The sequence below is a fragment of the Cherax quadricarinatus genome, chromosome 32 (assembly GCF_038502225.1).
Source record: "Cherax quadricarinatus isolate ZL_2023a chromosome 32, ASM3850222v1, whole genome shotgun sequence".
NCBI lineage: Eukaryota > Metazoa > Arthropoda > Malacostraca > Decapoda > Parastacidae > Cherax > Cherax quadricarinatus.
This window is the reverse complement of record NC_091323.1, coordinates 7,976,818-8,003,918: the sequence shown is the minus strand read 5'-3', so window position 1 is coordinate 8,003,918 and position 27,101 is coordinate 7,976,818. Positions and strand designations below refer to the sequence as shown.

The 27,101-nt window shown below is 39.0% G+C and overlaps 1 protein-coding gene and 1 long non-coding RNA gene across 5 annotated transcripts in view; one reads left to right on the top strand and one right to left on the bottom strand.

Annotated features, from left to right (window-relative positions):
• Dab (DAB adaptor protein) overlaps positions 1-18,938 on the top strand; it is a 514,473-nt gene extending 495,535 nt beyond the window's left edge. For all 4 annotated transcript variants that reach the window (XM_070090442.1, XM_070090441.1, XM_070090440.1 and 1 more), the window contains one exon: positions 7,516-18,938. In XM_070090442.1, coding sequence (XP_069946543.1) covers positions 7,516-11,706 — 4,191 coding nt within the window. In that variant the 3' untranslated portion in view covers positions 11,707-18,938. The remainder of the gene's footprint in view (positions 1-7,515) is intronic.
• The window catches only part of LOC128690189 (uncharacterized), a 266,589-nt gene that overhangs the window by 81,606 nt on the left and 157,882 nt on the right, over positions 1-27,101 (bottom strand). The gene's annotated exons all lie outside the window — the stretch shown is intronic.

Below are 27,101 nucleotides of genomic sequence, written 5' to 3'. Positions count from 1 at the left end.
GAGAACACATCTATGTGGTATGTGTGCACCACATAAAACAAATCCTGCAGCACACAGTGCACAATGAGAGAAAAAAAACTGAGACCGTAATTTTCTATTAAATCAGCGACTTTGCAGTGTTTTTCGTATGTTTTTTATAGTTGTATTTGCGATTTCTTGGTCTCATTTGAGAGAATGGTAGATACATTACAGAAATAGAGATGATTTTGATTGGTTTTAGTAGTGAAAATGGCTTGAAACTGAGCTCAAAGTAGCGGATATGTTAAATTTTTGCCGATGTTCAAGAGTAAACAAATGACCTCACGCGTCTAATACAAGCCAGCTGGTGGGTCTAATATACGCTAACAAATGTGGTGATATTATTTATACAATTATTACAATATTGCATAACAGTAAATCTTCTATTTTTTGGTGTGAATAAAAATTCATTATGTGAATAAAAAATAAAAATGGAATTCATTTGTAAAGCCTGAAAATATAACTAATGGACAGAGGAAATGTTAGTGTAGTGCCAGGAATGTCTGCATTGTTTATTCTGGACCCTATTTTGAAATTGGAATATTTTGAACTTTGCATTAAATTGGCCAAATTACCAATTTCCTATCACTTTATTTTGTAGTTGAATTAGTTGACTTGGCGATTTCTTGTGCTCAATCGATAGAATAGAAGTAATACTTGTGAAATAGCTAAGAATTTGGTCGACTGGAATAATGTAATTGGCCTAAAATGGGAGTCAAATTCGGCAAAAACACCGATGCGTAAATATCGCTGACATCAGAATTCGCAAGAGCACAATTTCGTCAATTTTCCATCAAATTTCGTACTTTTTGTTTTATTACCTATAGAAAAAGATTCTCTACCATTTCATAAGAAAAAATAACAAAATTATTTTTTGAAAATTCTTGGACCCTAGTGCACACTTTGAAATTTGGCCTCTGGACCCTGAAGGGGTTAAAAAGCAGTCCTGAACTGTATCAAGAAAGTCACTAGACTCACTAGACTGTCACACTGTTCCAATTAATTTGTCTTAAGTTAAAATCTTCCATTAACACAACATTTTCATATCTAGACACCTTATGAATTTCGTCCCATAGCAGCCTACCGCACTCCCTATCAAGGTTTGGGGGCCTATAAATCACACCCAAAATTAATTTTTCACGACCTTCGAGCAACTGTAGCCCAGAGGCGTCACTAGGGTTGGTGTCACCAGGGGCGGAATCTTTGGTGTCACCCGGGGTGGCATCTTTGGTGTTACCTCCATGAAATCCATGGGTGGGGGGATTGGGGTAGTAAACTCCAGTTACATCACTGCTGCATGTCCAGTGACTAATGTTCAGCAATGAGAACATTTAAAGGCCATAAACCAAACTTTATTATTGATAAAATAAATATGTAATTGTAACAATATTGAGGAAATATAAACTCAAATACCACTTTGAGTATAGGCAACAGATCCTACATTTATTCATCTCCAACAATGAAAAAAAAATAAAACTTGAGAAATAAAGAAAAAACTAGTTCCGATTTAACCTTGAGTACAGGTAACATCTCAAAGAATCTGATATTTCATTTCCTTGCCTTCAATCCTGCAAAATTTAACCCTTTGACCATTTCCGACGTATAAACACGTCTTACGAGCCAATGTTTCTGACGTATTTATACGCACAAATTCTAGCGGCTTCAAATCAAGCGCCAAAGGCCTGGTAGGCCTACACGAGAGAGAATGGGTCTCAGTGGTCGGTGTGCACCCTGTGAAAAAAATCTGGGACCCAGCGGTGCATTGTGGGAACGCCATGTTGTTAGTCCATTTTCACCATGCCTCTCGGTAAGAAGTTCCTCACTCCTCGGCGGATTGGAGGTCTTTTGTTCCCAAGTGATAGCTCTAACAGCGATGAAAATGTCAGTGACAGTGAATTCCAGGGTTTTGAAGTGAGTGTTACCGGAAAAAGTGCCCAGGATAACGTAATTAGTGATGAAAACCCAGATGACCCACAACCTTCCACCTCTGGTGCTGTGCCGGCTTGTTCACGTTCACGTTCGCCTGTACCAGGACGAAAGAGGAAACTATTTGGTCGTGTACAACACCCAGATGATAGCAGTGATAGTGATTTCAAGGTCATTGAAAGCAGTTCTAGTGACAGTGAGAGTGAATATTCCCCAGTGAAGCGGCAGTATGTACGACGTAGCATGCGGTCTGGTAGTGTTTCATATGTTGTTCCAAGGGGAAGGAGAAACTCTGGGAGCACATCCCGTGGCCCTACACCACGACCTGATAGTGAAGATGACGATATTGTAACGATGGGTATGAATGGTGACAGTGAGGGAGGAGGCAGTGGTGGTGATAGTGAGGGTGGCACGGCCCATGTGGCACCATCAGCGGGCCACGCTACTACCCACGCTGCTGACTCTGCACAACAACCAGCCTCACCCTACCCCACACTCCCACAACCTGCACCACCACAACCTGCACAACCACAACCTGCACAACCACAACCACGGTACAATATCCAGACCCCACCAGCAGACCGCATCTGGGATTGGCAGGACGGTGACGAGTTTGTTCCCAGTCCCCATGACTTTGATGAAACACAAAGTGGAATAAAGCCATCTTGTCCACTTGGGAACAATGCCAGTGAACTGGACTGCTTTGAGTTATTCTTCGATGAACCCCTGATGGACATCATTGTCAGGGAAACAAACACATACTGTGATTACACCATGGCAAATACAATTCTCTCACCAAAATCACGGCTACACAAGTGGAAGGAGACAACTGTGGCAGAGATGTACCTGTTTTTTGCCACAATAATGCTTATGCCACATGTGTATAAGCACACTGTCACCACATACTGGGCAACAGAACGCCTGATTTCAACTCCAGGTTTTAGTGACATTATAGGTGTCAATCGTTTCCTGATACTGTTACGTATGTTACACTTTTCAGACAAAACCAGGCCTGACAGAAGCGACAGGTTATATAAGATCAGAAATGTGTTTATGTACCTGAAACAAAAGTGCTGCATGTATTTTTATCCCTTCAGGAAGCTTGTTATTGATGAGTCCTTGATTTTATTCAAAGGAAGACTCTCATTCAAGCAATATATACCAAGCAAGAGGAAACGCTTTGGTATAAAGCTATTTGTACTGTGTGATTGCAGAAGTGGTCTAGTTTTGGATATCATTGTGTACACTGGCAGTAATACTTTGAGAGATACCATGAAGTTATTGGGTATCTCTGGTGATGTGGTTCGAACAATGATGGAACCATATCTTGGTAAGGGGCATATGTTATTTACTGATAACTGGTACACAAGCCCCTTACTCAGTGATTTCTTGCGAGTGAACTTGACAGACGTGTGTGGCACAGTGCGTGGTAATCGTAAACATATGCCAAGGTTCAACGCTGGCACTCGCAGAGGTGAGGTGCAAGCCTTTGCTGCCAATGACATCATGGCATTTCGGTGGCATGACAAACGTGATGTCACATTGTTGACATCAGTTCACAGAAACGAAATGGTACCCAGTGGCAGGGACAACAGAGAGACCAATGAACCCATTCTAAAGCCTGCAGCTGTCATGGACTACAACCTCAATATGCACTTAGTGGACAAATGTGACATGCAGATTGGGTTTGCAGACTGTGTACGCAAGAGTTATAAGTGGTATATAAAACTTTTTTTCCATCTTGTTGATATCTCTATGCTAAATGCTTATAACATATACAAGTTGAAGACCAACAAAACACCAAAATATGGTGAATTTTGCCTGTCAGTAATCAGACAAATAATTGCAAAGTACCAAGGAGCAACTCCTGCAATAGACCAGCGCCCACAGACGTCATCTCGTTTGAGGCCTGGTGATCACTACCCCATACAACTGCCTCCTACTACTGCCAAGAAAAATGCTCAGAAGAGGTGTTATGTATGTATGCATACCACAAAACGCCCACAAACACGCAGAGACACTCGTTTTATGTGTGAGGAGTGTGAAGTGCCCCTCTGCATATACCCATGTTTCAAAGAGTTCCACAAGCTGCAGCAGTTCTAGGAACGTGTTTAGTGACTGTACATATGTATATATATATTATGGAACAATAGTAATAAACATTGTTTTGTATTGTTTGTTTGTGTAAACAAAGTGTATACACAAACTAATAGTGATAAAGTTTGTTCTGTTATTGTGTTGTAAACAATGAGTGTATATTTGAAGAATGCACCTTACATTGGTCTCACAGGCCACATAAGTTACTTGGAACAGAAAAATATTGAAAAATGCAAGAAACCTTTGAATTAGAGTAAATAAAAGAATACCGGGTGGGCGGCAGTTACCGCTGTTGCCATATGCACATCACTTTCTGCAAACTTTGCGGTTCTATATCTCGTTAAGTACTGATGGCAAAATTTTTTTTTTAGGCTTAAAACACTCATAAAAATATTCCTAACATTTTCATAAGAAAAAATAAAAAAAATTTTTTCGAATATTTGGCGACATAGAATGACAGTTTCAGAGAGGGGCCTGAAACAGTCAAAGGGTTAAATGGAATAGTTTATAACCCTGTATGTTGCATTCAGAAGGCATTTCTATCTTTCAAGTTGAACTAGGTCTCTGTTATAGCAATAATATCTATATTACCTGCACTTGCAAGTAATCTTAGCTCATTTATCTTATTTCTTAGACTACTCCTAATATTTGTATAGTAAACCTTAATAAGGGAGCTAGTCACTTGTTGCCCTCTACTATCTCTCTTTGTTTGTTGAGCAATTGCTTTGCCTTTACTAGGAACTTTATTTTGAATATTGTCTTTTAAACATATCCCTGGGGTTAGTTGAGGTTACACCCTTTGTGGAGACATACTGGTGTCTGTTGCTAAGATAAGATTGTAGGTATTCAAGGGAATGTCCTCTGACCCCGTAATGTTCTAGTTTAAGGTGCAAGAGATTGTGGTCGACTGTATCGAATGCTTTCTGCAGGTCTATGGAGAGCCCCAGAGGATATTAATCTTTTCCAGTGCTGCACATAGTAGTTCGAACATTTGTATAATTGCATTATTCATACATTTTTTCATCCTAAACCCAAACTGGCAGGGGTTAAGTATGTTGTGAGATATTAGGTAGGAGTAAACTCACTTATGTATTATTTTTCAAAGATTTTAGATAGTAAGGGCAAGTTTGATATAGGCCTGTAGTTGTTCAGTTCAGTTGGATTACCTCCTTTGAGGATCAGGGTAACTCTTGCTGTCTTGAGTATGGATGGGAAGGTTGAAGATTCCACTGATTTGTTAAACAGAGTTGCAATAATGGGTGAAAGCACATGAGCTGCTTTTCTGTGCACGAATGGTGGCAAGTTATTTAGGTCTCCTGCCTTGTTTTTTAGTTTTTTAATGATAAGTGAGACTTCGGTAGGATTAGAAGGAGCTAGATATAGAGTATTAGGGTAGTTTCCAGTGAAGTATTTGAGGCTGGGATTTTGCTTGCTAGTTCAAATCAAATCAAATCAAATAGTTATTTCTTTGCAAAGGTTACAGTGTGTGTTTACATTTCATAATTTGATTGGTACAAAGAAAGCCAGTATCATGCTAAGGCATTTCGGGCAGACTTAACCCAATACTTGAAGACTACTTAAGTTTAAACAAGTGAAGAGTGGTAGATTACCAATACAGTAGGGCCCCACTTATACAGCAGGTTAGGTTCCAGGCTACTGCCGGAAAGCAGACATCGCTGGAAAGCAGAACACCATTTTTTCTACTTATAAATGCATATAAATGCCAGATAACTAGTTTACACTAACATATATTAAGTTAGCAATACAACTAGGCATTAAAAACAATAAAAAGTATAATAAATACACAGTACACCTGTTACTTACCTTAAAATAGTTGTTTTCTTAATGTAGGGTGAGAGGTGAGTTTTATTTGTAGGAAGTCAGGTTTGGGAGGTATGGCAGCCAGCCAGGTCAGCCCACCCCACCCCACCCACTTGTAATATGCTACAACATTTAATTAAAGTGCCCCAGAGCGATAAAATACATATACAGTACATTCATTAATTACTTTAAAATATTTGAATTCTTAATGTAGGGTGAGAGGTGAGTTTTATTTGTAGAAAGTCAGGTTTGGGAAGTATGGTAGCTAGCCAAGGCAGCTCTCCCCGCCCCACCTCACCCACATGTAATGTAAACAAACCAGGCAAACACGTCTGTTTGTTCATACACGTTTGTATTATACCATAATACAAACACTTTACAGTGTGTACAAGTTGTCTCCATGTTGATACAGTAGAATAAATAAAGACCAACACTTCCATTCTCATGTAAATTTTAGAAGGAATGATGCTCTGACAAATTATTATCATTATTTTTACAAATTATTATTACAAGTTGTTATTATTATAATACTAAAAAAAGACACACTAAACCCACAAGGGTCATGAATAGCTATAGATATAGTGAAGGCATATGAAAGGAATAAATTTCTAGTTAAGTTACTGGTGTTTGACTAGAGAAAACGTAATTCTTTGACTCTCCTACCAAACGCTTGGTAAACAAATCTGTACCATTTCATAAGAAAGAATAACAAAATTAGTTTTTGAAAATTCTTAAGACACTGGTGCACACTTTGAAATTTGGCCTCTGGACCCTGAAAGGGTTAAAAAATATACAATATATGTATATGCTGTAGTTGCAATTTTTTTTTTGTACACTATGAGCTTGATAAGATGTTTTTGTTCAGTGTGAGTGAGCATAGAACTTAGAATTATTGTATAAATTTATCTTGAGAGTAGAGGAAAGAGGTGAATGGTTATGTGGGATTACTGAGTAAAGGGATATACAGCTAAGTAATACAGTCTAACCCTGGACAGGGTTCTGTCTTGGCAAGTCACCCAGATCCAGACAAGGCATTGCATCCCAGCCTTAAATGTAAAAATTCACACTCTGCTTACTTCATTTATTAATTAGGATCTTGATTATAAGATAAGAAATTTCGCATTCAGATAATTTGGTTTTCTTAATAATTGTCAAAGAAAAATCACTATGCACTAAGAACGATGCTATACTTATGTACCTTGTAGGATTCAGCTTTAGTTTCATTTTAAAAATTCACTAAGATGAATACTGGAATGTTATACTGAAATATATATACAGTGGTCAAAGATGCTATTATTAAGGCAGAATTTAATTCTTCCAGCATTACATATATCTTTAATAAGAGCTGTTGTGGTTCTGTAATGGTTCTCTAAGTCAAAGATATTCCAATAGTTGTAAATAATTTAATAGACAGTTTTTATTAAAATATGCAGAAAGATTAACATTTACTATAGTTTTCAATTCTAAATTTGTTGAAATACTCATTCTGAAGATCTATTTATAGTCCTTTATAAAAAAAACATATCTGAATTTATAGGTTAGTAAACGTTGTAGTAAAGCTTTAGAGTTTTTATTTTCTGTTATATAGTCTTTTAATGGAAGTTCTAGTTTTCTAAGATATTTAATTATTTCCTTTGATAACACTTTTTGCAGGAGAGTGAGCAGTTTGACCCCTTTGGTGATTCCTTCAAGCCCACCTTTCCTCCACCTGATACAAGCAAACCTAGAATTACAGCAAGTACAGCACCTACACCTGCTCCCTTGGCTCCTCCTCCTATCTCTGGCAGAACCAGGCATGATTCACACCATGGAGCTCAGCAGCAACAACAGGCGACTGCCACAGGAGGCGCAGAGCAGAAGAGTAGTCAAGAGTTTGGAAAGTTCCCTGTGACATTTCCAGATGTGACTAAATCTCCCCCACCAGCTCAAAATGAACCTGCAAGGCAAGTATCACAAACGGGGGAGTCTCAGGAAGATAGATATGCAGCTTTTAAAGAATTTACTAATGTGAATAATGGGTCATTTAATGATTTTAGTGATGCAAGGTTTTGCGAAGGACAAGAATCTCAAGTCAGTGGTGCATCCAGTCTTCACCAGACGGATGAGTTTGATGCTCAGTGGTCAAAAGCAGAGTTCTCTGACTCTTCTGGGCCCTCTGGCAATAAAGATGCTCAGTATGATGTATTTACTGACTTAGACCCGCTTGGTACTGGAAAAAATCGTCCATACATTGACAAACGGGACTTTTTTAGTGACATGCGTAAGCCAGTAGGACGCCCTTTACGTGAAATGGGTGATGGGGAGGCTTCAGCACCGTGTTCCCCTCGAACACAGCCAGGAATGATTCCTCCTGAAGTTTCTGCATTAGTTGCTTCAACATCTCTCTATGCCACTACACCCAGATCAATTTGTGTAACAGCTTCAAGACATTCTGCATCTACCAACATTACACCAGTTCATGGTACTTCTCTGTCTTCTCATTCATTTACAGAGTCTTTTAGTCCTCCAGATTCTTTTGGACAGGAGGACTTCCATTTCCAACAAGCCTCAGAAAAAGATTTCTATGAGGCATCTAATTTTTCATCCTCAGGATTTGCTGATTTTAATACATTTCCAAATGATTCACCAAGAAGCCAAAGGTCAGAAGTGTCGAGCAGTATACCTGATGAACCTCCCCCACCCTTGCCATGTGGGCCATTAACTGTAGCCCTGCCTCCTGAATCATTCCGAGATAGTCCTCCACCATTTTCTCCACCTCCAGTACCAAGGTCTCCTGCAAGAATGGCCTCTGGTGCTGGTTCTCCACAATTGCATCATCCCCATCGCTCCCCTATTCCTCGAACTCGCTTAAGCAAGCACATGATCGTTGCAACCTCCTCACTAAGTCCAAAAACTCTGCCTCGTAGCCATAAGTTTAGGAAACAATCAAGCTTTGAAAATGAATGGGACACAAGAGATATGGAGCATTCTCAAGGGTTTACTAGTGGTGAACTAACACCTCCAACTCCTCCTCAGATGCAAAGTGAAGGAGGTCTTAGCCCCAGGCCCAGACCAAGATCTCACTTGTCCAAACAGCTGAGTGCCAGTTCTGCCACATTATCGTTACGGCCTTCTCACGGTAGGTACAGTGATGTTGAGCAATTTTCATCTCCAGAAGTAGAGAGTAGGCCTTTTCCTACAGATGATCTTAATCTCAGTTACGAGGAAGCACCCAAGCCACCACCTAGACCTGCTCATATAGAACCTCCGCCTCTTCCACCCAAGAGACAGCCTACTCATGTTACCTTGCGACCTCCTCCACGTCCACCTCCAACATCTGATGCTCATTATAATTACATCAATGAATATGACTCTTCCCCAGAGGAAGCAAATACTCCACCCATTCCAATACCTGCCAGAAAACCTCGCTACCCTGACTCTGCGTCTCAGCCAGCATTTATCCCCAGTCGGTGTACTAAACCTCACCCTGATAGTTTCCAATTTCCAAAACCAAGCATTAGTCCTACTCATGAGTTCACAGGAGCTGTACCTAAAAGCTCCAGAGAATCTACCCCAAGCAAATTATCAACTCCTGGTAAATCTCCTAAACTTATACAGAAGAGCACTGTATCAGTTGACCTTGCAAATACCAGCTTAGACCAGTTGGCAGCTAGTTTAGATATGCCGGTGGAACAGCTAGCGAGGATGACAGTAGTTGAGCTGGCAGCTTGTTTAGCACAGCTTCAACTAAGACAAGGTGGTGATTTAGAGGATCAGGCTAAAGGGGATATACAAACATATGCAGGTCCCCCAGACAAACCTACTCGGAGGTCTAGAGGTCTCAGCCGAGATCAAAGCAAGGAGCGCTTTGCATTTAGTGAGGATGAAATGTTTGCTGAATTTGATGCCCAGTTTCCTAAGAGCCCAGTAGAACCTCCAGAATTTAGTGGAAGTTCTGATCATGTGGCACATGCTGTAGGAGCACCAGTTAGTGAAGACAGATATGCTGTATTTAGGGAATTAACAACAGTTACTAAGCAGAAATCTGTATTTGATGAAAATTTCTTAACGCCACAAAATTCCATGGAGGAAGAAGTATCTGAAGTTTCTTCTGGCACATTTAAAGCAAATTTTGATGGTGAACTTCAACATGATTCCCTGGAGCATAAGTCTTCCCTTAGTGATGATGGTGATGCTGTAGAATTGGAGAAAGACAAGGACTGGCACCCTCCAAACCATGACCTTGAATGTGTTACAGTTTTCAGAAGTCCTGAAATCAGTGAGTACGATAATTTTGAGCCGGCCTTTGATGCCAAGTTTGATGATGACTTTTCAGCTGCCACAATGAGTGAAAAGAGCCTCACTCCTGTCAACTCTCCAACACATCAGAGACATACAAGCCCAAGACCACATAGGCAACAAACTGATGCCCAGAAATCACCATTTACAGATGATTTCAGTACTTCAATTCACACTGGTGGTAATTTATCTAAACAGACCTCTGGTAGAAGAACCAGGCCAGAATCTGAAACATCTTTTGCAAGCTTTGATGATAATTTTGTTCCATTAGCCTCTGAAGTAGAAAAATATTCAAACTTTCAAGATCTGCCGAGTAATGAACGGATATCCAGACAAGATTCTCTTAGGTCTCCCTTTATTGATAATTTTGTAGACCCCAAGAGAATGGAACAAGTGGATGACAGTGGATTTGCCTCAAGTTTTGGTGACACTGGAGATAAATTTGATGATCCCTTTACAACTATTGAATCTAAGCCTCGGAGCTCTTCAAGAAGCAGTATTGACACCTCAAGAAAAACTCCCATTGACAGAGAGAATGCTCTGCAACCACCAACAGATACCTCAGTTAGTAAAAGAAAAAGTCCATTTGATGATGACTTCACAAACCGAGGTGATCGTTATGAAGTTCTCAAAGAGGTTGAAAGCGAACGAGAGCCATCTCTAGAGGGCGAGGTCAGTCGTCTCACAAGGCAAGGAGATCCCAGAGGCTCTCCATTTGATGATTCCTGGCATGGATCTCATAGAAATACACCATATGATGACCAAAAATCTATCGGTTCATTACATTCTATTCATGAAGAGCAGAGAAGCCTTCCCCATGAATCTCCGTTTGATGATGATTTTAATCATGATGCCCGTAAAGCATCTGTAGATCATGGACGGCTTTCCCGTTCAGGCTCTGAAAATAGGAAGTCTCCCTTCGGTGACAGCTTCACACCTCCAACCTCTGCAAGACCACACAGGAGTCGTGGCCCTTCACGGCTAAGTGTGGGAAGCGAAGGAAGTGATGTTAGACATTCCCCATTTGAGGATAATTTTAGTTCAATTATTGGTAGTGTAGCTGAAGAAGTTAATTTTGATAATGCATTTCCTAGCCTTCCACAAGACATTACAGCATCAAGTGAAGCTGTAGAAAGTGATCCATTCAGTGTTAAGCTCAGTAAAGTGCAAGACAAAGTGGAAGGAAGTGAAAGTGAAATGCATTTTGCTGACTTTGAAAATGCCTTTCAACAAACTGAAAATGAAATGAGTAGTGAACAACCTATCCAAAACCAAACTTTCAGTACCCCTGGAAGGACCCCTGTATCAAGTGAAGATGCTGTTCTTGATGATGTGTTTCCCAGTGAGGAGCCAGAGTTTAAAGTCTCTGCTCGTTATGTCATTCCTAGCTCAGACATGAAAAAGTCAGAATCGGTGAACATCTTCCGCCGAAACAGCGATCCCTTTGCTGATGATTTTTTCAGTGCAGAAAATGAAATTGGTGATAATGCACCATCTGGTAAAACTGATGCTGACCCATTCTGGGAGGAACCTTTTGATAATTTTAGCTTTCCAAAAGAGCAGTGAAAACTTGCTCACATAGAACACCAATGTTAAGGATAGTTGTACATATATATGGAGCATATTACAGTATATAAAATGAGTGTACAATGAAAATTTAATATTTAATGTCACATGTAAAGTCCAAAAAATAGTATTAATAATTTGAAGAGAAAATGTTAATAAACAAGGAAGTTTATGAAGAAAAAATACTGTATAAACATAGGCAATGTACACATTTTGAGTTGTCTATAATTTTGATAAAAATGTAAAACTGCAATATTTTTAGCATCAGTATCAAAAATAATTACTCAAGAAAAAAGAATCTCATAGGTTACACATTGAGTGCATAGTTATTGATAGAGTTGTTTGCACTTTTGTTAATATTTATTATTTATACATATGCTTACATATGCAATACTCAAGGGTGTCTGTCAGTGCTATCAAGGACAAGAATTTCTTTTCATGACTTCATTTTTATTTGTATTTTATTTTTAGATGACAGTGTATATAATAAGTTTGGAAATGTTTTCAGATCATTCCATGATTTTTTATAATTATTAATGAAATGACTTGGTAGTAAAAAAAGAAACCTAATATTGTAATTCAAAAATGAGAGATATAGGCCATTTTTCCAAGCTGTGATCTGTTTTGTGTTGTATATTGTGTATTTTGTTAGCCTCCATAATATATTGTCTTAAATTCCTACAAAAAAAATTTTGCTTAGGAGGTAAAAATGATACTTTGTAGTTTATCTAACAGATGTACAAAAGCTCTTTCATTCCGCAATGTTTTATGTAAGTGTGTCATGGATATTTTGTTTATGGTATATTTTTTATGCATCTGAGCTCAGTCACTTCAGACCAGCATTGTAAAACTGTAGTTGTCACATTCTCCAGCCAGAATTATTGTTGTCCCAAGCAGTGGTAAAAGAAACATGATTTGAGTGGTTGAAGTGTTTGGTGACTTAGTGATGGCTCACACTGGTTAAAGAAGGCTTGCATCACATGAACATGGCCAGTCTAAGAATGCTCTTCGTATACCCACCGAGTATGATTTTGGTTTGTTCCATAAACCAGTATAATGAGTATTATAAGTAGATTACTGTATCATGCTTCATTCCTATTATTGGTCACAAATAAAAGAACAAAGAAAAATGGTTTGCATGAATTAATTACATTGTGGTTGCAGCATCAGTCCAATGATGTGATCAGCTGCCATATTTCCTACAGCAAGAACAAGTATGTTGCTCAGAATATTTGTACTGTGCAATTTATCACATGTGAGTTTAGCAGAGCAACAGGTTTTAATGCCACAGCATGAGACAAGTCACACATAATACAGGCGACCCCTGCACTGACGACCTAATTGGTTCTGGGAGAGCTACCATCAGTTGCACCATTGTAAATCAAACTGCTATTTTCCACAGATGTACTTTTATAGTGGGGGGTTCCAGTCAGGGAAACTTGGGTCATACTCTTAAAATTTAATTTTTCTATGAACTGTTTCTCCAGGGGTAAAATGTTCATAAATGCAGGGGAGAGTAAGTTAGACAGTTGTGACTTGGGGGTTGCCTGTACTTTTTTTTTAAGTGCTCATTAAGCCATATGGAGATGTTTGTTTAAATATAGTAGTTTTAATTTGAAAGTGTATTGTATATGTTAATTTTTGGTGAATAAGACACATGTGCAACACCTGGATATTTTTAAGAGATATTTTGCCAGTCAGGGGCTTTATCAATCAGATACAAAGACATGAGAAAGGAGACTTGCACAGGGAAACAAGAGAGATAGTAGTAGTGGTCAGGTTGATGTGTAATGGAGGAGCAGCAGTAGTGGTCATGTAGGTGTAGATCGGGGCATTTTAACTAATAAGTGATTTTATTTGATTGCTGTGTCTTATTCACCATCTTGTCCATATTTGATCAAGTTAATTTTTATTGACATTAACCTGTGAACTTCAGTCATACTTTGAATTATATTATACAGAACAGTCAAATCCCATTAACCCGAAACCTGTTAAGCCAGAAATTTGATATCCCACACCAAGCATTTAAAAATGGATGGGCCATAATTTTTTCTTTTAGCTGAGCCAATAAAAGGTGAAAATAGCTTTTTTCCTGTATGACGAGTCTGATGCATCATGTTTTATTTAGAAAAACTATACAGTGATTAGTAATAACCCTATAAATTTTTGTGTATTATTAAACAGTATTTAAGCTGTGTACAAGCTTCTTGAGTGTTTTAAAGATAAATTTTATATGACTTACCAGTTTCCATGAGTTCTTCTGTCCCATACCAAATTTAAATCAGATAAATGGCCTATATCAAAACAGGAAATACCATGTCCAAGGTTAGTTGATGGTAAACAATGCTTACTGATAATTGCATTGGATACATTACTAAAAATATAGTCCCCATATTAATTAAGGTTAAATTTTATAATGAATTACCAATTTCCACATAATTTTTCATCTCCTTTCATATTTGAGTTAAATAAGTAACCAATATATAAATAGTTGGAAGAGGAAATTACTGTCTGTTGATAGCTTAACCTAGGTTTCATTGTAGCACTACATCATACCTTACACTGCAAAGCAAAATGTATATCATGGTTATAATTTTACAATAACTATGTTTAATAGTGGGGAAAGAAAAAAAGAACAATACTGTGACTGGAACAATAGACCAGTAACTTGCACATAGGAGAAAGAAACTTGTGACAACATTTTGGTCCTACTTGGACCATGTTTGCTGGTGACTCATAAGAAATACATATAATAAAGAGTGAGAATGCAAGAAAAAGGCCATGAAACAAACTGCCAAGTAACATAAGTGAGTGAGTACTTTGCATAACTTTAAAAATAAGCCAAACTGGTACATGAGTGGGAGTAGGTGATTGTTATGATCTGCCCAGAATGGGTTAGTAGACTCTTCTGATATTCATCCAGGATTCACCATTAAACTGTATCATTAAGCTGTAATTACAAGGTAAATATATATTCAGCTTCAGTATAGCCCACACTGTGTCCTGATTGGAGAGGGTGGGATAGTAATATATTTTTTTTTATTAGCACACTGGCCGATTCCCACCAAGGCAGGGTGGCCCGAAAAAGAAAAACTTTCACCATCATTCACTCCATCACTGTCTTGCCAGAAAGGTGCTTTACATAACAGTTTTTAAACTGCAACATTAACACCCCTCCTTCAGAGTGCAGGCACTGTACTTCCCATCTCCAGGACTCAAGTCCGGCCTGCCAGTTTCCCTGAATCCCTTCATAAATGTTACTTTGCTCACACTCCAACAGCATGTCAAGTATTAAAAACCATTTCTCTCCATTCACTCCTATCAAACACGCTCACGCATGCCCGCTGGAAGTCCAAGCCCCTCGCACACAAAACCTCTTTTACCCCCTCCCTCCAACCTTTCCTAGGCCGACCCCTACCCCGCCTTCCTTCCACTACAGACTGATACACTCTTGAAGTCATTCTGTTTTGCTCCATTCTCTCTACATGTCCGAACCACCTCAACAACCCTTCCTCAGCCCTCTGGAAAACAGTTTTGGCAATCCCGCGCCTCCTCCTAACTTCCAAACTATGAATACTCTGCATTATATTCACACCACACATTGCCCTCAGACATGACATCTCCACTGCCTCCAGCCTTCTCCTCGCTGCAACATTCATCACCCATGCTTCACACCCATATAAGAGCGTTGGTAAAACTATAATCTCATACATTCCCCTCTTTGCCTCCAAGGACAAAATTCTTTGTCTCCACAGACTCCTAAGTGCACTACTCACCCTTTTCCCCTCATCAATTCTATTATTCACCTCATCTTTCATTGACCCATCCGCTGACACGTCCACTCCCAAATATCTGAATACATTCACCTCTTCCATACTCTCTCCCTCCAATCTGATATCCAATCTTTCATCACCTAATCTTTTTGTTATCCTCATAACCTTACTCTTTCCTGTATTCACTTTTAATTTTCTTCTTTTACATATCCTACCAAATTCATCCACCAACCTCTGTAACTTCTCATCAGAATCTCCCAAGAGCACACTTTATGTGTGATTCTTTATCTTTTAACTCCATGCATCTTGCCAAGACCCTCGCATTTACTTCTCTTACAACCCCATCTATAAATATATTAAACAACCACGGTGACAGCACACATCCTTGTCTAAGGCCTACTTTTACTTGGAAATAATCTCCCTCTTTCCTACATACTCTAACTTGAGCCTCACTATCCTCGTAAAAACTCTTCACTGCTTTCAGTAACCTACCTCCTATACCATACAACTGCAACATCTGCCACATTGCCCCCCTATCCACCCTGTCATACGCCTTTTCCAAATCCATAAATGCCACAAAAACCTCTTTAGCCTTATCTAAATACTGTTCACTTAAACACCTGGTCCACACTCCCCTACCTTTCCTAAAGCCTCCTTGTTCATCTGCTATCCTATTCTCCATCTTACTCTTAATTCTTTCAATAATAACTCTACAATACACTTTACCAGGTATACTCAACAGACTTATCCCCCTATAATTTTTGCACTCTCTTTTGTCCCCTTTGCCTTTATACAAAGGAACTATGCATGCTCTCTGCCAATCCCTAGGTACCTTACCCTCTTCCATACATTTGTTAAATAATAGCACCAACCACTCCAAAACTATATCCCCACCTGCTTTTAACATTTCTATCTTTATCCCATCAATCCCAGCTGCCTTACCCCCTTTCATTTTACCTACTGCCTCACGAATTTCCCCCACACTCACAACTGGCTCTTCCTCACTCCTACAAGATGTTATTCCTCCTTGCCCTATACACGAAATCACAGCTTCCTTATCTTCATCAACATTTAACAATTCCTCAAAATATTCCCTCCATCTTCCCAATACCTCTAACTCTCCATTGAATAACTCTCCTCTCATATTTTTAACTGACAAACCCATTTGTTCTCTAGGCATCCTTAACTTGTTAATCTCACTCCAAAACTTTTTCTTATTTTCAACAAAATTTGTTGATAACATCTCACCCACTCTCTCATTTGCTCTCTTATTACATTGCTTCACCACTCTCTTTTTCTCCATATACTCTTTCCTCCTTGCATCACTTCTACTTTGTAAAAACTTCTCATATGCTAACTTTTTCTCCCTTACTACTCTCTTTACATCATCATTCCACCAATCGCTCCTTTTTCCTCCTGCAGCCACTTTCCTGTAACCACAAACTTCTGCTGAACACTCTAACACTACATTTTTAAACATACCCCATACCTCTTCGACCCCATTGCCTATGCTCTCATTAGCCCATCTATCCTCCAATAGCTGTTTATATCTTACCCTAACTGCCTCCTCTTTTAGTTTATAAACCTTCACCTCTCTCTTCCCTGATGCTTCTATTCTCCTTGTATCCCATCTACCTTTTACTCTCAGTGTAGCTACAACTAAAAAGTGATCTGATATATCTGTGGCCCCTCTATAAACATGTACATCCTGAAGTCTACTCAACAGTCTTTTATCTACCAATACATAATCCAACAAACTACTGTCATTTTGCCCTACATCATATCTTGTATACTTATTTATCCTCTTTTTCTTAAAATATGTATTACCTATAACTAAACCCCTTTCTATACAAAGTTCAATCAAAGGGCTCCCATTATCATTTACACCTGGCACCCCAAACTTACCTACCACACCCTCTCTAAAAGTTTCTCCTACTTTAGCATTCAGGTCCCCTACCACAATTACTCTCTCACTTGGTTCAAAGGTTCCTGTACATTCACTTAACATCTCCCAAAATCTCTCTCTCTCCATCTAACCTGCTGACCACACACTGCACACAAACACCCCCACAAACATTCATATATTTTATATTTACTCTGCTTAACTAATTATTACCATACACTTGTGAGCCAACATATATAAATTACATAAACAGATACAAAATGGTAATGCATATGAAGATAAAATGAAGATACAGACTGTGAATGCAGTTTGTGAAAATTAGCTGAGAAAATCTATTGAAAATCATTTCTGCTTGGTGGGGTTGTCTAGAGTAATGCTGTGGTTAAGCCAGTACATAATTTGAAACACCACGTGAAACCCCAAGGAGTTCGGGTTAATGGAATTTGACTATTTTAATTGCAGGAAAAACATTTTAAGATTTTAGAATCAGCTTTAATAATGGAATTTGACTATTTTAATTGTGGGAAAAACATTTTAAGATTTTATAATCAGCTTTAATATTATTCTGTAAATAAATCACAAGGAGCAAAACCTAACTGAGAGAGGGACATCAGCTACTAATATTTAGTACCGTAAACCTTTCATGTTGATCTGTTGAATGAAAACTTCAGTATCTTTCATTCAGGCAGCTTTAAACATTAGCAAAGTCTTCAAAAGCCAAAATATAATTCTGCAAAATTCTACTTGAAAATTTTTCTGTATGCATGTTTGTTTCTGCATGTTTAAAATGTAAGGGAAGCATAAATAAGCAAGTGTTTTTTTCTAAACATTTCACCATTAAAATTCTTAGTAAGTGGATATATTATGGGAAAGGGTGTGATTTATGTACCAGTATTCATGGCTGCAGTTAATATATGGGTAAGAACAATACTAAGCAATCCTCCTCTTTCCTCCTTGTGAGTGAAAAGTGATTAAACATTTTTATATAAATTTGTAATGGACTCAATTGCTGTTGAAACATGATAATGGCTTTGTTTTTATTATCCTCACTAATTTGTATGATATCAAGAGAGCCGCGTTCAGCTGCCATGGTATTTCAACATCCCACCTGTCAGCAGGAGAGGTAGACAAGAGTGGTATCAACTCTAATTAGTAAACTCTCTTATAATAGGCAAAACCTAGAAGCTGAACTGCTCAGGCTTCTGATACTCTATGCTCATCATTCCTGGATATGTGCTTCATGGACGAGGGTGTCAGGGACGTGTGGTTCATGGACATTCGTTTCTTTGACATGGGTTTCATGGACATGCATTCATAGACAAGTGTTTTATGGGCAAATGTGTCATGGACATGCATTTTATGGACATATGTCCCTAGGACATGTATTTCATGGACATATGTTCCTAGGACATGTGTTTCATGGACAAATATTTCATGAACATGTGTCTCCTGGACGAGTGCATTTTTATAGCCATGTCTAAAGATAGACTATTAATTTATTATATAGTTTTCTGTACAAATATTGTAACTCAAGTAATAGTAATAATTATAAGTTAGCTATTGTGTTTATTTCACCTGTTTCAGATACATTATACTGTACATAATTATTAAGTAAGGCATTTATAGATCCTATGATTTTGACTGCTTGTACAATGTTTTTGTTATGTATTCTGTATAGTTTATAAACATTTTAGCACTGCTTTTGTATCTGATGCCTTAAGGTGTCCTGTAGCTCAGTTGCTAATACTTCAGCTCACACATTGAGTTTTGTGGTTTGATCCTCGGTACAGGTGGAAACATTGGGGCATGTTTCCTTAAAACAAGTGCTGTCCCTGTTCACCTAGTGGTAATTAGATACTTGGGTGCTAGCCAAATGGTGTAGGTTGCATTGTGGGGAACAAAATTAATATAATTTGCCTGAAATGCTCTGCATAACAAGGGGCTTTGTATGTCATTGATGGCAGCTAGGTCTGTATACATGGTATATGTTATTGTAGAAATAAAGATTATTATTATTATATTAATGAATAATACTGAGTAACTTCTTAATTGCTGTGGCTAGGTTTAGCATTTGTAGTGTATTTATCATTCTGTATTCACTAATTATACTTTTTGTTATGCCATTGAATTTACAGGCTAAGAGCTGTTATCCTATCTCAGTTCTTTTCATAGCCCAAACCTGTCTAAGGTATATTTTCATTCCCCAGAATGCCACCCAACAATGGCTGTCTGACACCCAGGTAAATGGTGCTAGGTAAAAAGAGGTAGCAGATACATGGAGACTTGTCCATATATGTCAGCTCACAAAAGGGGTAAAGGTAGTAGGGGAATTGAGCTTGATGGCAGATGGTGTACTGCTTCAGTGGCATGTTTCATTTTTCTCCACATTTACACTGTCCTTTCAATAAATATTGTTTTACAGTCGAACCTCGGTTGTCGATTGCATTACTTGTCAAATAAGTCAGGTTTCGAATGAGGTGTTTGAGAAAAAAATGTCTTGGTTTTCATATGTTCTCTTGGTACAAGTTTTTGCATATACAGAATGGGACAAAGTGGACTTTTCTGCTACTCTCAAAAAGTACTTTATTAAAACAATTGCCACTCAGGGCCCTTTTACTTATTACTAAAGGATAATGCTCCTGCTCACCCTCCAAGCTTGGAAAACAAGTTGCTGGAGGAGTTCAGTTTTATAATTTTGAAGTTCTTGTCCCCTAACACCACTCTTCTTATCCAGCCCATGGACCAGCAGATCCATTGTAAGTTCAAGAAACTCTACACTAAAGCACTTTTTGAAAGATGCTTTGAAGTCACATTGGAAACAAATTTAACCCTCAGGGAGTTCTGGAAGGACCATTTCAATATCCTCACTTGCTTGAGGCCTATAGACAAAGCCTGGGGGTAATGTGTCTTCTAGAACCATGCAGTCAGCATGGAAGAAATTGTGGCCTGACTTTGTGGCAGCTACGGATTTTGAAGGCTCTGAAGATGAGCCTGAGCCAGTAGAGGATATTGTGTGACTGGGGAAGATCTTGGGCCTAGAGGTGACTGAAGATGATGTGGAGTTGGTGGAGAAACATAGAACTGAACTTACGACAGAAAAGCTTCTAGACCTTCAGAAGGAGCAGCAACAGATTGCAGTGGAGGAGCTGTCATCAGAGGAAGAGGAGGGAAGGGATGATGTGCCCATTGCACTTGTCAAGGAAATGTGTGCTAAATGGCATAATAGTAATATAATGTCTTTATTTCTACAAGTACATGTACAAGGTATACAGGCCTAGCTGACATCAATGACATACTACTAATATAGAAAGCTGCTTGTTATGCTCTCAGAGCATTTCAGGCAAATTAGGTCAGTTTTGTCCCAGGATGTGACCCACACCAGTTGACTAATACCCAGGTACCCATTTTACTGATGGGGAACAGACAACAGGTGTAAGGAAACATGCCCAATGTTTCTACCCTAGCCGGGAATCAAACCCAGACCCTAGCCGTGCAAAGCGAGAGCTTTATCCACCAGGCCACAGGGCACTGTAGCCTGGTGGCTATTAAGTTCAGGAGTTTGCTGAAAAATACCATCCAGACTAAGCAGTGTCCATCTGTCTCTCTAATACGTATAATGACAGTGTAATGTCTCAATTTAGACGAGTGTTAAAACAGAGCCTGAAACAAACCTCACTTGACAAGTTTTTAGTGAGACAGAACCATTGAGCCAGAACAAGGTGTTAGTGGTGAAGAGAGACAAAGAAGTGAAACAACATTAGCTCTCCTCTGACAGGTAAGGGGCAGTTAAATTTTCATTTACTGTACAGTATTTCAGTTAAATTTTCATTTTTATAGTTTCCCTGTGCTGTATAATTTTACACATTGTTTTATGTAGTAGTTAGTACAGTGGACCCCCGGTTTACAATATTATTTCATTCCAGAAGTATGTTCAGGTGCCAGTACTGACCGAATTTGTTCCCACAAGGAACATTGTGAATTAGATTTATTTTTTATTTATTTATTTATTTATTTATAATTTGAGCACACTTACAGAGGTACAAAAAAAAATACAGATAAGAGCAGCATGCCAAAGCCACTTATACTATGCATAGCATTACGGGCTGGCTTAAAATTAACTTAAGATTAACTAAGCAATGATGAAATCAGTGAAAAACATTAATGTAAACTGATTACTATAAAGCACAAGTGAGTATTACAAAGACAGGTCATATGGTTGCATGCATTGTTGTAAATTCAGTAGAATGGAGTATTCTGTTAGGTAGTGAATTTAAAAAATAATAAAGTTAGATTGGGTTTTAGGTTTAACATTTATGTGATATAATTGTGAGAAACATTTAAGATATACAATTTATAAGGTTCAGTTATTCAGTATTTATTTGGTTTTGGGTGAGTAAGTGATCTTTGAGAAGAGACTTGAATTTATAAACAGGTAGTGTTTCTTTTATATTAACAGGTAATGAATTCCAGATTTTAGGGCCTTTTATGTGCATTGAGTTTTTGCATAGCGTGAGATGGACACGAGGAATATCAAAGAGTGATCTGTGCCTTGTGTTATGGTCATGTGTTCTGTTGAGGTTGGCAAGGAGATGTTTGAGGGGAGGGTTAATATCAGAGTTGAGTGTTCTATGTATGTAATAGGTGCAGTAATAAGTATGGATGTTTTGTATGGTGAGTAGGTTGAGTGTATTGAATATTGGTGGAGTGTGCTGCCTGTAGTGAGAATTTGTTATCATTCTAACTGCAGCCTTTTGTTGGGTAATTAGTGGTCTGAGATGGTTACTTGTTGTTGAGCCCCATGCACAAATTCCATAGGTGAGATAGGGGTAAATAAGAGAGTGATATAGGGCCAGGAGGGCTGACTGTGGAGCATAGTACCGTATCTTCGATAGTATGCCTACAGTCTTGGAAATTTTCTTAGAAATTTGTTGTATATGTGTATGAAATTTGAGTCTATTATCAAGGTGGATTCCTAAGAATTTTCCCTCTGTTAGCTTTGTGATAGGTGATCCGTTTATCATTATGTTAAGAGGGACATCTGTAGCTCTGTTACCAAACTGAATGAAGTAGGTTTTGTCAATGTTTAGTGTAAGTTTGTTAGTACTCATCCAGGTAGATATTTTCTGTAATTCGGTATTTACAGTATTGGCTAGCGTGACTGGGCTCGGGTGGGAGAAGACGTATGTTGTGTCATCAGCAAATAGTGTGGGTTTGAGTAATTGAGAAGCATTTGGTAGGTCATTTATGTATAGGAGAAAGAGAAGAGGGCCAAGGACACTTCCCTGTGGGACACCAACTGTAATTGGTTGTGCAGAAGAGTTTGCCCCATTTGCGTACACATATTGGCTTCTGTTGCTGAGGTATGACTTGAGGTAGTTGAGGGAGTGCCCTCTTATACCATAGTGTGATAATTTTACGTGGAGCAAGTCATGGTCAACTGTATCAAAAGCTTTACGTAAGTCAATGAAGATCCCCAGTGGGACTTCTTTTTTCTCTATTGCAGTGTATATATGTTCTAGCATGTGTATAATAGCATCATTAGTATTTTTATTAGGCCTGAATCCAAATTGGCAGGGGTTGAGTATGTTTTGGGAGATAAGGTAGGAGTAGATTCGTTTATGAATTAATTTTTCGAAGATTTTTGAGAGAGGGTGTAAGTTGGATATTGGCCTATAGTTATTCAACTCTGTTTGGTCTCCTCCTTTGTGGATCGGGGTGACCCTTGTTATTTTGAGTACTGTAGGGAAGGTGGAGGATTCAATGGATTTGTTAAAGAGTGTTGCAATGATTGGTGATAGCACTTGTGACACTTTTTTGTATATAAAGGGTGGTAAGGTATTTAAATCTCCTGCCTTGTTTTTTAGTGCGTTGATAATAAGGGAGACTTCGTATGGGTTAGTCGGAGCTAGGAACAGTGTGTTCGGGTAGTTGCCGGTGAGGTAGTCATTTGGTGGGGTATCTGAGCTTGGGATTTTATTGGCAAGGTTTTGTCCTATAGTGGAGAAGAAATCATTGAGTCTGTTTGCTGTTTCTGTTGGTGGGAGTTGGGGTTCATCTGATTTTGCTAATTTTATTTCGCTATTTCGTGATATCTTTTTTGTTCCCAGAATTTCTGATAGGGTTTTCCAGGTCTTTTTTATATCACCTCGTAAGTTGGATAATCTGTTCTCATAATACAATTTTTTTGCCCTTCTTATCAGGCTGGTTAGGATTGACGAGTAACGTTTTGTTTGGTCTCTGGTTATGTGACCCATTCTGTACTGTTTTTCATATTGGTGTTTTGTATTTATGGATTTGAGAATGCTGAGATTAGTCCATTTCAGACCCCGAAACATACACATACAAACGCACTTACATAAATACACTTACATAATTGGTCGCACTGGGAGCTGATCATAAACCGGGGGTCCACTGTACATTATTATTTTATTATAGAACCCCAATGGAAATAAGTAAAGGACCCCAATGGAAATAAGTCACTCTGACTTTTTTGGGTTATCCTAGGTTCTCTACACATATGTTGCTATGTATGATAATCTATGTAACTGTATTTGTGTATACCTGAATAAACTTACTTACGTACTTGCTATATTGTCGTTTGGGGTCTGGAACTGATTAATTCTATTTACATTATTCTCTATGGGAAAAACTGCTTTGGTTGTTGTCGATTTTGGTTGTCAAATCAATATCTGAACAAATTAAATTTGAAAACTGGGGCTCCACTGTATTTTTCCTTTTTCTTTTCCTACTAGGAGCTCTCTCCATTCTTTTAACATTCCTGTTTCTCACTGAAAGCAAATAGGGATTTCCTGTTTGTAGCTACAGGAGCAGAGGTAAGCATTTGGCATCTCATCTACAGTATTTGGACTGTCATAAAATTTTTTAAATTTCTAATGGCTATAGCACTTGCTACCTCCACTTGTCTACCATTGTTTGCAAAGAAAAACCTTTTAGCATCCTTTATGTACCACTTCTTTCTTAGTTTATAGTTATGGCATCTTTTTCTGCCAAACATGTGGCTAAGAAATCTTGTCAATTTTATTTTTATACAGTATTTTTATTTTGAATATAGTACATAGTTATGTCGTCTCTTTTCATTCTTTCTCCAAAAATTTCATTTCTAATGCTTACAGCTTTTCTTTGTTATTTCTTCTGTTTAGCTCTGGAAGCAATAAATTTAGCTCATTTTTTAATTACTAGCTTGTTTGCTTTTCTTTTCTTTTAATGTGGATTCAATACCACATCTGCATGTAACAGTTTTGTTCAAAGGTTTGCTGTGAACAGCTTTACCAGCAATTACTCTCCTTTATATCTATATGCTATTTTAAAGTTCCCAGTACCACGCAGGAGTAGGTATAAATAGCCTCTCCTCACTTAGCGACGTACTCGTTTACTGACAACCTGGACATACTATGGTCTTTCTGACCAGTATGCATACCTTTTTATTATTTTTTTTTATTATCACACTGGCCGATTCCCACCAAGGCAGGGTGGCCCGAAAAAGAAAAACTTTCACCATCATTCACTCCATCACTGTCTTGCCAGAAGGGTGCTTTACACTACAGTTTTTAAACTGCAACATTAACACCCCTCCTTCAGAGTGCAGGCACTGTACTTCCCATCTCCAGGACTCAAGTCCGGCCTGCCGGTTTCCCTGAATCCCTTCATAAATGTTACTTTGCTCACACTCCAACAGCACGTCAAGTATTAAAAACCATTTGTCTCCACTCACTCCTATCAAACACGCTCACGCATGCCTGCTGGAAGTCCAAGCCCCTCGCACACAAAACCTCCTTTACCCCCTCCCTCCAACCTTTCCTAGGCCGACCCCTACCCCGCCTTCCTTCCACTACAGACTGATACACTCTTGAAGTCATTCTGTTTCGCTCCATTCTCTCTACATGTCCGAACCACCTCAACAACCCTTCCTCAGCCCTGTGGACAACAGTTTTGGTAATCCCACACCTCCTCCTAACTTCCAAACTACGAATTCTCTGCATTATATTCACACCACACATTGCCCTCAGACATGACATCTCCACTGCCTCCAGCCTTCTCCTCACTGCAATATTCATCACCCATGCTTCACACCCATATAAGAGCGTTGGTAAAACTATACTCTCATACATTCCCCTCTTTGCCTCCAAGGACAAAGTTCTTTGTCTCCACAGACTCCTAAGTGCACCACTCACTCTTTTTCCCTCATCAATTCTATGATTCACCTCATCTTTCATAGACCCATCTGCTGACACGTCCACTCCCAAATATCTGAATACGTTCACCTCCTCCATACTCTCTCCCTCCAATCTGATATTCAATCTTTCATCACCTAATCTTTTTGTTATCCTCATAACCTTACTCTTTCCTGTATTCACCTTTAATTTTCTTCTTTTGCACACCCATCCAAATTCATCCACCAATCTCTGCAACTTCTCTTCAGAATCTCCCAAGAGCACAGTGTCATCAGCAAAGAGCAGCTGTGACAACTCCCACTTTGTGTGTGATTCTTTATCTTTTAACTCCACGCCTCTTGCCAAGACCCTCGCATTTACTTCTCTTACAACCCCATCTATAAATATATTAAACAACCACGGTGACATCACACATCCTTGTCTAAGGCCTACTTTTACTGGGAAAAAATCTCCCTCTTTCCTACATACTCTAACTTGAGCCTCACTATCCTCGTAAAAGCTCTTCACTGCTTTCAGTAACCTACCTCCTACACCATACACTTGCAACATCTGCCACATTGCCCCCCTATCCACCCTGTCATACGCCTTTTCCATTATTATTATAATCAAAAAGAAGCGCTAAGCCACAAGGGCTATACAGCGCTGCAGGGTAGGGAAGGAAGCAAGGGAATTGGATGGCAGGAGGGAGGGGGGATGATCAGCAGGTTACAGAAAACAGCGGGGCAGGGGATAGTACGGGGGTAGAGGGTAGCAAGAGATACAAGTAGAAAGGGCTGAAAGTATCAGAATTTGTGAAGTAAGTCAGTCGTTGTCAAAAAGTCAATAAGAGAGTCCGGATGAAAGGTGGGTCCATCAGCGAGAAGGGAAGGTAAAGAGAGAGCAGCGGGGCGAAGACGACGACAGAGGTAAATTCTGCGTGCTCGTTGATAAAGTGGGCAGTCCAACAGAATGTGGCTGACTGATAATGGAGCTTGGCAATTCTCACAGAGAGGAGCAAGACGCCTCTCCATGAGATATCCATGAGTAAGACGAGTATGGCCAATGCGAAGACGGGAGAGAGTAGTCTCCCAACCTCGACACTGGTGATAAGAAGACGGCCAGTAACCTATACTCGGTTTAATAGACTGAAGTTTGTTGCCGAGCATAGTAGACCAACGTTGTTGCCAACGGGTGTGAAGGTGGGAAGATATTACAGCAAAATAGTCCGTACATGGAATACCTCTATAAGAAACTGGTAGGTCATGTACTGCTGACCGCGCAGCAGTGTCTGCCTGTTCATTGCCCTGTACGTCAACATGACCAGGGACCCAACAAAAAACAATATCTTTATGCTTAGTAAAGATGCGGCGTAGCCAAAGTTGGATACGGAGGACTAAGGGGTGAGGTGTATCAAATTTTTGTATAGCCTGTAAAGCACTAAGGGAGTCTGAGACAACCACAAATGATGACACAGGCATAGATGCAATACGGATAAGTGCTGTAAGGATGGCATATAATTCAGCAGTAAAAATACTAGCTGAAGATAGT